Source organism: Embiotoca jacksoni, unplaced genomic scaffold (assembly GCF_022577435.1).
Source record: "Embiotoca jacksoni isolate LCO1_2020_lvr unplaced genomic scaffold, fEmbJac1.0.p SCAF_4, whole genome shotgun sequence".
Classification (NCBI taxonomy): Eukaryota; Metazoa; Chordata; class Actinopteri; family Embiotocidae; genus Embiotoca; species Embiotoca jacksoni.
Window position 1 is genome coordinate 2,128,143 of NW_027185392.1, and position 12,042 is coordinate 2,140,184.

The 12,042-nt window shown below is 44.6% G+C and overlaps 1 protein-coding gene across 1 annotated transcript in view; it reads left to right on the top strand.

Moving 5' to 3' along the window:
• strn (striatin, calmodulin binding protein) overlaps positions 1-12,042 on the top strand; it is a 30,832-nt gene that overhangs the window by 13,388 nt on the left and 5,402 nt on the right. The window contains exons 2-14 of the mRNA XM_069166882.1: positions 797-900; positions 1,877-1,950; positions 2,663-2,747; positions 5,517-5,687; positions 5,782-5,917; positions 6,236-6,398; positions 9,269-9,382; positions 9,565-9,708; positions 9,791-9,927; positions 10,507-10,682; positions 11,018-11,065; positions 11,216-11,337; positions 11,443-11,610. Coding sequence (XP_069022983.1) covers positions 797-900; positions 1,877-1,950; positions 2,663-2,747; positions 5,517-5,687; positions 5,782-5,917; positions 6,236-6,398; positions 9,269-9,382; positions 9,565-9,708; positions 9,791-9,927; positions 10,507-10,682; positions 11,018-11,065; positions 11,216-11,337; positions 11,443-11,610 — 1,642 coding nt within the window. The remainder of the gene's footprint in view (positions 1-796; positions 901-1,876; positions 1,951-2,662; positions 2,748-5,516; positions 5,688-5,781; positions 5,918-6,235; positions 6,399-9,268; positions 9,383-9,564; positions 9,709-9,790; positions 9,928-10,506; positions 10,683-11,017; positions 11,066-11,215; positions 11,338-11,442; positions 11,611-12,042) is intronic.

Genomic DNA, 12,042 nt, shown 5'->3' on the forward strand with positions numbered 1-12,042 from the left:
AACATTTACAAATTAGACGTACGTCATTCCTGTTGCTTAAACTCCTCTCTTCCTGTTATTAGTAAATGACAGGTTGGATTAGTAAATACATTGTATTAGTAAGTAACAAATTATATTCGTAAATACATTTTATTGGTAAATAACAATTATATTAGTAAATGACAAGTTCGATTATAACATTACAGGTTTGATTCGTAAATAAACTATTTCAGTAAATAACAACATATTCGTAAATGATAGATTAGACAATTTAAAATTGGCCACTTATGATCCGATCTCCCAGGGTGCTCAGAGGATCATCGAGGGGAATAATCAGAGCTGAGTGTGTTGAGAGGAAACTGAGTGTCTGGTAGATTCAGGCTCTGTTTCACCGCCTTGTTTAGTAAATCATTATGGACGCAATATGAGACAACAGACTTTTATATCCCTCCTAACATATGAGGGTTCGACTGCTGACGGCTGTTTTACATCTGTGAGTATTTTTTCTGTCTCCGTGGGGCCGCTCTGTGTCCACGCCACTGGCTCGGTAATCCATCCATCTTCATCCTGTTAAATAGAGATTGGACGTCTTTATCGACCCCCTGAGGTTTCATTTAATCTCCTCAACGCTTCTCTGGGCTTTTACTGTTTTTGTTTTTAGCTTCGTTCAATTAAGTGAACGTTGGTGTTTAGTGGAATACACAGAAGGGATTGAAACCTAATGACTGGAGGGATTAAACACATCAGAAAATAAACCTCCTTCCTGCTGTCTGCTCCGTGGTCATGCAGCGTGTCCTCTGTCCTCTGTCCTCCGCAGGCTCAGATCGCCTTCCTGCAGGGGGAGCGGCGAGGTCAGGAGAACCTAAAGAAAGACCTGGTGAGACGGATCAAGATGCTGGAGTACGCCCTCAAACAGGAGAGGTGAGCGCGCCGTGTCATGTGACACGTCAGCGTCATGCTTTGTTGCTTTGATTGTCTGTTATTTGGAAAATGCAGAAAGACTCCGAACTTCATGTTTTTTTTTTATGTTTGATCCAGTTAGTTTTGGTTTCGAAAATAACTTTGCATTACATACCCACATCCTGTCGTCCCTCTGGTCCTGTCATCTCCAGTGTCCTGTCATCTCCCCCTATATTATGCCATCATTATCTCCGTCCTGATGTCGCTTCGTCCCCCCACATCCCTTCGTCCTATTGTCGTCACCTTCGTCGTTTCATCTTGCCCTACATCCTGTCTTCGTCTTCTACGTCCTGTCGTCGTCCCCTACATGATGTCATTGTCATCTACGTCCTGTCGTCCCCCACCCTCTGTCATCGTCACCAATGTCCTTTCATCTTCCCTTACATTCCGTCTTCGTCCCCTACATCCTGTCGTCTCCTCTGTCATCGTCTATGTTCTATCGTCATCACCTTTGTTTTGTTGTCATGTCCAAAGTCACGTACTACCTGTCGTCATCTCCTACGTCCTGTCTTCATCCTCTACATCCTCTCGTCCCCTGCTTACTGTCGTCATATATGTCCTATCGTTGTCATCCACATCCTGTCATCATGGCCCACATTTTATCATCGTACTTTATGTCCTTTAATCTTCTACTAAATTATGTCATCGTCCCCTACGTCCAGTTATCATCATCTCTGTCTTGTCGTCATTGTCTACTTCCTGTTATCATTGTCTACGTCCTTGTTCTCATCAACAGTTGTTAATTAGCAGCTGAGGTTGATGGGAAAGTTATTTGGTTTTGTTTTACAGGTATTTCATGATAAAACAAAATATTTAGACCAATTTAAATGTTGACCTGATGATGGCGCCACATGAAAACTTATCAGTCCATGAAATTCATCATTGTTGAGATTTCCAAGTCTGAATATGGTGCGCGTGTGCGTGTTTCATCCTTCAGGGCCAAACACCATAAGCTGAAATATGGGACAGAACTGAACCAGGGAGAAATCAAACCTCCGACCTATGATTCAGGTGAGACTAACTTATCTTTCTGTGATTGGTCAGTTCTCATCCATGAGTTTGTAGCTGTCATGGTCCAGATCTGACTGGTGCTGCGTTCAAATGTTGTCGTATTTCCCGTGTACAGAGAAGAGTCCATATGAACGACACCCTCTTGTGGTATTCACGACGTCGGAACTCCAACTTTTCTATCAGCCTCGAGTTCACAAGTTGTGACGTGTTTGCTGACGTAAACAGAGATGTCAGAGGTCGTGGAAGTTCATGTTTGGTTGGATGTTAAGCTGATATATTATAATTGTTTTTACGTAGCGTTTCTTAGATAAAAGGCTACGTCTGAGGAAAATGTTGATCTTCCCAACGGCCACACACGTTACCTGCCTGTTAGCTTGCCAGAGTGTTCGCCTCTGTAGTTTCTAGACGCCGTCCACGTTGCTGTTGCCCAGCAACCGTGTTCTTGCGTCGCAACCACAAGCTCACGAGTTCGATTTGAACGCGGGGATGGTTACCACGGTGACAGACAAATATATTGTGAAGTCTGATCCCGGCTTCAGTGTTGTGTTGAAAGAAACCTCTCTGACGCCCCATGGTGGACGGACTGCGGACAGACCAGAGACCTTATGTGTATGTCACATGGGGTGGTCATGTCTCTCTGTGTATTAACAAGGGGACAGTCAGAAACATGGCGGTGACTGTGTCTCTGTGTGTGTCTGTGTGTCTGTCTCAGATGACGGGGACGACAGTGAGACTCCCAGTCCTCCAAATAGCAGCCATCAGCTCAGCTGGAAACAAGGACGCCAGCTGCTCAGACAGTGAGTCTACACACACACGCACACACACACGCACGCATGCATGCACGCACGCGCACACGCACACACACGCACACACACGCACACACACACACACACACACACACACACACACACACACACACACACACCAAATCAGACTTCCACTGTGTCATGGGACGATAGGGTGTGCGGTTAACTGTGTGTGTTTAACTCTGTATGTGTGTGTGTGCGTGTGTGTGTGTCTGTTCCAGTGTGTGTGTGTTTTTGTTGTTATGTGTGTGTTTCTGTTCCAGTGTGTGTTTCTGTTATTGTGTGTCTGAAAGTGTGACTGACACTTGCGATGAGGAAGATGATTTTATTCCATCAGTGGTGAGATAATTGTCTGTGATAACAGTGGGACAGTCCAGTGTGTGTAGTTAGTTAAAAAAAAAAAAAAAAGGCAAATGATATTTTGTTAAAAAATAAAACGTAATTTGAATTTAAAACTTCAATGAAACCAAACATACCATTTTTTCATCCCTGAGAGACCCCGCAGCCTGACAGGACTCAGACCGGCTCAGATAAACCTGATGAAGACGTCTCTGTGTCTCATCTTCATCTTCAGTTATTCTTAAAACTTTTAATTTAATTTGGAATCAACTGTCAATCACAGCCTGTCGGCCTCTCTCCTCCTGAGTATAAAACTGAAAGAGAGTGATGAAGAACAGAATCTGGTCAGGTTCTTGAACGCCTCCCTGAAGAGTCCTCTTCGTCACACAGAACTTTGACTCCAACGAGTTCCTTGAAATCATCGTTTTTTGACTCGAGCATGTTTTCTCATGTATGATGTGTTTGGACAGAGAGTGTGTGTGTGTGTGTGTGTGTGTGTGTGTGTGTGTGTGTGTGTGTGTGTGTGTGTGTGTGTGTGGTGACAGTGAATGGAGGATTGTGTGGAGGCCTCCTGCGATCGGAGAGGCTGGTACAGAGGGAGGAGGAGGAGGAGGCCGACCTTCCTCCCTCCCTGTGAACGAACACACTGGATGTTATTCAGAGTAAACGTCCGTCCTCTGAGGACCGCAGGGTCTCAGGTCAGCGGGGTCTCCGGAGTCCAGGGTGAAGGTACGGTCTGCAGGAGCTTCTGTTGAGCATCTCCTTTGGTTCTGATTTGGTTCTGAGCGGGTCAGTAAAAAGCTCCAGCTTCACAACAAGACACCAGCGCCCACGGATCACGGTTCAGTTTCATGTTTTTGCTCATATTAAATGAAAGTTTATTGATCCGTGCTGCAGCCGCGAACCCGTTCAGGTTGTTTCTCTTTACTTATTTATCATTTCTGAGCTTTCATTGTTCTGAGATTTCAAAATAAGACAATGAAGAAGAAGTATTTGTTTTGTGAGCTTTGACGGACGGACAAAACCAGCAGCTCATTTACAGTTAACTGAGCAAAACCAGATTATTTATTCTCGTAATGTCTCGCTCATTTGCATCTTTACAAACATGTCGGAGGGAGTTCTATGATTCTGTTGCATCGCACTTTAAGGAAGCTGCTCCATTGATATAAATGCGGTGTTGTGTAGCTGGGTGGCTGCAGCAAGGCACCGCTGCAGCAGGAAGAGACTAAGAATTTTATTTCAGGGGCTCCTCTTTTATTTCCTTCCATCAGCAGCAGTAGATTTAATCAGTTTCAGCTGTGCTGTTTGTTTATTGTACGTTTATGTTAGCAGAACTGATGATTACTTTCACACCTAATAGATTTTTTTATTTGGTCCATAAAGCTAAAAAAAAAAAAAAGTATTAATTTTTTTTTTCTAAGTCTGAAATGTCGTTGAGTGGAAGTATAAAGTAGAAATAGAAATACTCAAGTGGAGTGCACGTGGCTCAAAATTATAGTTAAGGGAAGTACTCGAGTAAATGTACTTAGTTACTTTTCCCAGCTGGAAAAACAAAAGGTTAATGTTCAGGGTTTAACAAATCCTGCAAGATACGATGGTGGAACCAAAAGTTCAGAGTGTGTTCCTGCTGAACGCAGCAAAATGATGCACATGGAGCAGGAGGAAGCAACAACCTTCACGAGGAAGTATTCCAAGTGTCGTCTCTTGATCAACATCAGCACCTGAGTTCAACACGTTTTTGTGACAACTGGTATATGAACATTTGCGATTTCACCGTGGACCTGAAACTGGAGCAGAGAAACATCAGATTTTCGGGGACATAAAATCTTCAACAATCCCACTTACAGCCAAGTGTTCCTAAGCCCATGCAGTGATTTCCACTACAGAATCATGGCTGTTTTGAAAGCAGTGCCGAGCTGATAAAGCTGTTCTTTACTTCTCAAAGAATTCATCTATTAAATCAAAGATTATTACTAAACATTGAGTTTGGGACTCAAACCCACAACCTTTGAATCACTTCTTGGTTGTGGTTAGCGAGAAAGGCCAATGCGCTATCCGTTGCGCCACAGAACCACAGACATGTTTAGCTACATTGTGCTAACAAAGATCGTAATCTTCGTACTGCTGCCAGCATCCTGAGGTCATGTTAGTTGTTTTCCAGATTGAGCTGCTGGTGCACTGATTAGAGTTGAGACCATAATTAGCCTGGAACCTTCTGGAGGCCGCATCCAGGGGCCGATGATGGTGTTGCACTGGGTTTAGCATCACTGTAGCTGCTACTTCATTTGAAATAAACCAGAAGTATCCGTCGACTGCAAAATGCTTGAGGTCATGGGGCTGCCTCTGTGAGGATTGTGGGTAAAGCACTTGTCTGAGAGCAGGTTGGAGCTCACAGTGACCCGTCTCCTGTGTCGGCCTCAGGTACCTGCAGGAGGTCGGATACACCGACACCATCCTGGATGTGAAGTCTCAGAGGGTGAGAGCACTGCTCGGCCTGACCGGAGACTCGGCAGAGAAACCTTCGGAGAGGAGAACCGAGCCGATGGTGAACGGCACCGAACCGTCCTCGCTGAAGGACAGCGGCATGGTCAGGTAGGACACGAGACGCTCGACGGTACCGACGGAAACATTCACGACTGCAGAGCGTCCTTTAAAAAAAAAAAGAGACCCGTTTGTTTGCCTGCAGTAAACCCGACATGTCTGACTCGGCCACCGTGTTGGAGGCCTTCAAGTTCATCAAGAGCGCTGCTGCAGAGTTCAGCGATGAAGACGAGGAGGAAGACAGCGAAGGGCGGGACAAAACCATCCTGGACCTGCCTACTGTAAGACATAATCTGGATTACTTGCATGTTGAATAAAATATGAGATTTATTTCCTTTAATATAACAATGGCATGGAGGATTATTAAAAGTTTAATAAAATGTTTAAAAACTGTCCAAAAGACTTTCAGTCGACTGGTAAATATTACGAAGAAAAACAGTCAAACTTAGTTTGTTCAGCGACTAATCAATCAGTCAAGCTTCTTATTTGTGAAATAAAGAAGAAAAAAGCTGGTGACGTATATGTAAGAATATAATATGAAATAAAATCTATTAAAAATACTCAGTCTGCTGCGTTTTAAATCTCCCTCCTCTGCACAGATGGTGAGGAAGAAACAGTCGTCCACCCCGTCCTCCACGACCTCTGACCTCAGCGACGACCCCGACACGGAAGAGGCGCTGAAGGGTTTTGATTTCTTGGCGAGTCCTGATGAGCTGGACGGGTCGCCCGAGTCGAGGAGTGGCGAGGACAGCGGGGAGTGGGGTGAGTGAGCGGTTGTTTTTTTTTATGTCTTAAAACATGAAACAATTAGAAAGGAATCTGATTTACGTTCCAAACATCATGTTCAAGAAAGACTGCAGAACTCAGGCAGCATGATGAATCCATCATTAGCAAGTCCCAATATTTTATTAAATAATTTGAAAAGTAAAATGATAAGAGGACCTGACGTAGCACCCTGTGGAACGCCACTTCAGACCAACACGCCTCTCAGCCTGTTATTGGATTGGATTTTCTCAAAGGTTACGATGTAATTTGTGGAGTTTGATGTGAGTTTTTTGCAGTAAAATTTCAGGAGAGTACTGTTAAAGAGTAACCTAACTTCCTGTGATAATAATCCTGCTGCCTGTTTTTCTTTCTGTGTTGGACTGAAAACCGTCTAAAAGTGACTTAGCTTTACAGAACAGACAGTCTGTGACTGTAATATAGAAAACAAAGGCTCCATCTGCTGTCACAATAAGAGCTTTAGATGCTTTTTAAATCACATTCATTCAACACTAAAAAAAAGTTCAGTCTCTTACAGCTGGAAGTGTGGAGAAAACTAATTTAACATATTCCTCATTCCCATGATAAGAACACATTTCCCACAAACCCCGTCACTTCCTGTTGTTGCGGTTAGCTAACAGCAATTTGTTTTGATGGTGAGAGGAGAGGGGGCGGAGCCTCGCTGGTTGGAAATGAACACTTAGTTTTGGTAATAAAGTCAGTTTTATTTCGAAAGGAGACTTTATGATGTCATACTTTCAGCAGAGGTACATTTCACGGTGTTTTTTACAGAAAAATTTCAGAAATCCAGCAAAATTGCAAGGCGCTCCAAATATTGCAGAGACTGTTTGAATTATTGCGACTGCAAGATCACGATTTCCTGGAGGGACTGATTTTTTGTAGATAATAAGTTTCTCTTTACTTTAATTCATAATGAAATTAGACTCACAGACACCTGTATTATTTAATCCAGTGCAGTGAATGTGAACATTGTGAGCCTTTCAAGGTTGTGTTTTCATTTTGTTGTAATGGACAGTCTGAGTGAGCCTCTTCAAAGATCCATCGACTCGTAATGAAAGCAAGTTTAAAATTACAAAACTAGATGTCAAGGACTCTCCTTGAATGAAATAAAATTCCTTATATGATAAGTTGATTGAAAATGATTCAATGTTACCTTTACGAGATAAAACTCAAAGCAGAGTTGGGTTTATGTAGCAGCTTTACTTCCTGATAGACATTCAACAAGGAAACACAGACAATAGTCAACATGTTCATTTATATTTGATTTATATAATGTCTGCAAAAAGTAAATAAAATCATCAGTAGGGATCATAAATCTTCACATCAGATTGGAGTTGTAAATGATTGTATTGCTGTACATTATAAATCTACCGTAACATCTCTGTAGAGCTGAACATCCTGTGAATGTAAAACAAACTAAAACCCATAAAACCAGATGAGTTCCTGAACGGCAGCACCAGGCTTTGTCCTTTAAAACTGCCCCAACCAAATAAAGTTCCCAGCCGGTGACCTGGCCCCCGCTGTTTGCATAAAATCCCCCTTTTTTCTCCGTTACTTAGCAACACATTCAGTGTCATTCAACCAATGACAGAAAGCTCTCCCACACAGTCCGTGATTCAACACTTCACAGTCCAGATAGTTGTAAAGGACCGCTGACTCAATGCTGCAGGTCTCTCCACACATCCTTTGTTAAAAAACAAAAAACAGAAGTAAACAGGACAAATTCAGAGTTCTCTTTCCCTCTCTGAAACGCTCCTCTGGTATCGCTGGAGTTTGCTCCTCTTGACACTGTTAAAAACAGTCCGTGTTTGGCTGCATGCCGCTCCGTTACGAAACACGTTTTGTCATTTCTCCGTTTTCTTCTTGAACCCACGCCACCTCCACGACCCATCTCAACATCACTCGGCCCCCCCGGGGCTCCCAGCCGGCACGATGAGATGCGTTCTTCCTTTCAGCTCTCCGTTAGACGTCACACCTGCTCGTCTCTCTCCCCCCCCCCGAGTGGTTTCTGCATGGTTCTCATCTCTGGATTTGCTCACGTACCCTTTGACCATCTGCAGTTTATTTTTAATCTCCTGTCAGTTGTCAGGAGAAGAAGAAGAAGAAGAAGAAGAAGAAGAAGAAGAAGAAGAAGAAGAAGAAGAAGAAGAAGAAGAAGAAGAAGAAGAAGAAGAAGAAGAAGGAGACATTTTTCTGGCTCAATCTTCCAGCAGTAGAGAACAAATCTTTTTACTGAAGTGACAGAAGAAAACTGTCATCTAAATTTTTTTACAGCAACACTGACAGGGATCAATACTTCTATTTTTAATCACCCACAGGAGGGAGCTATTCGGTCCTCATTGGACCAGTTCTACACCTGCTCAGCTACACCACCCAGATCAACATCTTTATATCAGATGCTGTTCCTCTCTTTGCCTGTAGGAGGCGACATAAACATTTTTTTTATATCAGCTGCAGTTACTGCAGTCTAACAGTTTATCAAGCTACCAGGGGGATAACGTAATGTAGGAAATACAAAGACACAGAGGTACACAGGAAATACCACAACATTTGAACGCAGCAGAAGACTCAGACAGTAGGATTGATATTTATCTGAATGTCTTCCTGTTCCATTTCATGAAATCAAAATCTCATCCAGTATCAAATCCTTTCTCACATCAGAACCAGCTGTTAGCTTGTAGTAGCGACGCTTATGATTACAACTGAAAAAATGCTCTATCTTCATCCGGTGAGTAGGTTTGTCAGAGAAAAGCTTTCTGAAAGGTTTCTACTCCAACCTTCCTCCTCCTTCTTCCCCCCACCCCCAACCCCACCCCAATCCCAACTCCAACCGCCCTGCTGGCCTGTAGAGAAGGAAGAGCAGTCTCCACTGGGGGAGCTGGCCTGGGACGTGGACCAGGGACTGATAGCCCAGCTCAAGGAGCAGTACAGAAAGGAACGCAAGGGCAAGAAGGGTGTGAAGAGTAAGTCCTGTCATCCCGACCTTCATCCTCTCTCCCCACCTCTTCCTCTGTTTTCTCATTCAGGATGTCATTTTACACAACGACCTGCAGGGCTTGTAAATCTTTTTAAAGAAATTTCAAGTGTTTGACTTCAGTGTGGAAGATACTGAAGTGAAATGGTTCTCTCCGGTGTCCTCCTCCAGGACCAAACCGGTCCAAGCTGCAGGACATGCTGGCCAACCTGCGGGACGCCGAGGAGCTTCCCTCCTTGCAGCCGGCCGTGACGCCCCCCTCTCGGCCCAGCGTACCCCGGCTCAGTGAGCACGAAGTCGGCCGGCCCGATGACGGTAACGTTTCCTCCTCTCGCTCCGAGAGTCCGCTGTCGTTTCCCTCCGTGGCCGTACGTTAACGTTCATCTCGTCTCTGCAGAGGCCATGACCTTCCTGCCGTCCCCCGGGAAGTCCTTCATCCTGGGCCGAGTGGACGAGGCGGTCTCTAACGAGTTGGGACTGGGAGAGCTGGCCGGACTGACCGTCGCCAACGAGGCCGACAGCCTGGCGTACGACGTGAGTGAAGACTCCTTTCAGGCCTTTCTTTAAAATTGGCAAAAAGATTTACTTGGTACCAACTGATTCGATTTTGAGGGTCAAAGGTTAAGGCCACTGTGACCCCAATTCAACACATTCACACGAACCGAATATCTTAGGAATGCCAAGAGGTATTTCTTCAAATGTGGCATAATCGCTCACTTGGCCTCAAAAATGAACTGATTTGGTCATCAACGGTCAAAGTTCAAAGTCGCTGTGACCTCATGTCTCTTTCATCCGTCTGGCTGTTCTTGCAATATCTCAAAAACACGTTGACGGAATTTCTTCAAACTTAGCAAAAAGGTTCACTTGGTACCATCAAAGGTCAAAGGTCAAGGTCCGTATCACCTCGTATTGACCCATGGTCATTAATGAGACATTTCAAAAACACCAGGAAGGAATTTCTTTAAATTTGTCACAGATGTTCACCTGGCCTATGCAATGAACTCAAATGATTTTGGTGAGAAAAGGTCAAAGGTCATCATGTAAGCTGAAAAATAATGTTCTGTTTCCACAATGTGTCTGTGACGTGGACCAATCAAACTTCTTCTCCTTCAGATCACCAACAACAAAGACGCTCTGAGGAAAACCTGGAACCCGAAATTCACCCTGCGGAGCCACTTCGACTCGGTCCGGAGTCTGGCTTTCCACCCGGTGGAGCCGGTCCTCGTCACCGCCTCCGAGGATCACACCCTCAAACTGTGGAACCTCCAGAAGACGGCGCCCGCCAAGAAGTGAGGCCTTCCTGTTTAACTGCAGAATCCATTGAATCCATGTTTCCTGAACAATTGCAGAGATCTGAATTTTAGTCAAATTTTAGAAATGTTTTTTACCCTCAGATGCATATCTCATGTTGTCAGTGACAATATAAAACCCTGTAATTTACTTATAATTTTTTCAGTTGAGCATGGTGGCGGTGTTGCAGTTCACAGTGTGACCTGATGGTGGCTGTGTTGTAGTTCACAGTGTGACCTGATGGTGGCGGTGTTGTAGTTTACAGTGTGACGTGATGGTGGCAGGTCTTCTGATCAGTTTGATGTTAATATTAAACTCTGCTTGGATCCTCCAGGTGTGCCGCTTTAGATGTGGAGCCCATCTACACATTCAGAGCTCACAGGTGAGACACTGTTCGCCTGTTTACCTGTCAATCAAACTGTCTCAACACGGCAGACATTTGACTTTACAAGCGAATTAATGTGATGCGTGACTTATTAAATGATACTTTTTTTAAGCAGTAAACATATTTATATTCTCGCCTCCTGTGCAGCGGAGCCGTCCTGTGCGTCACCATGAGCTCGAGCGGCGAGCAGTGCTTCAGTGGAGGAGTGGACGGTACCATTCAGAGCTGGAACACCCCCAGCCCCAACATCGACCCCTACGACTCGTATGGTACGTCCCACTTTACCTGAACATTGTCTACATGGAGTTATGGATGTTTGATGTGATTTAGAAATGTATTTTGGTGTTTCTCTTTGTTCTTCCTCGAACCTGCAGAGCCCTCCGTCCTGCGGGGGGCGCTGTGCGGTCACACGGACTCGGTGTGGGGTTTGGTCTACAGCTCGGTTCATCACCGCCTCCTGTCCTGCTCGGCCGATGGTACGGTCCGGCTGTGGAGCGCCGCCGACGCCTCGCCATCAATCGCTGTTTTCAACGAGAGTGAAGGTGAGTAGACGTCGGGTTCGGGACGTAAAGCCATCGTAAAGGTCTCGGAAACAACGAGTAAACCAACGGCGTCACAAATTAGTGATGTCATCATGTAAACAGAAAGGTGTGAATAAAGATTTGCAGTCAGGATTAAGAGTATCATACACAGACTGGATATCAAAGTGGACGTAGCTACCGGGGCTGAAAAGTGAAGCCTTAAAGTGTAGTACCACTGAAGACCACTAGGGGCTGCCTCCAACTGACTCCCACTGAAAAAGCATCAAGTTCTCTCCTGAAATACAAAGTCAGTAAATGTTTTCCACAAGTCATTATGGTGTCATGAGATAAATTCCCTCCTTCTGATCAGTGTTCTGGTCCTTCTGGAAATAATTCCAGCTATCATTAGATATTCGGACTCGGGGGGCGGGGCTGGTTTGATTGACAGGCCTG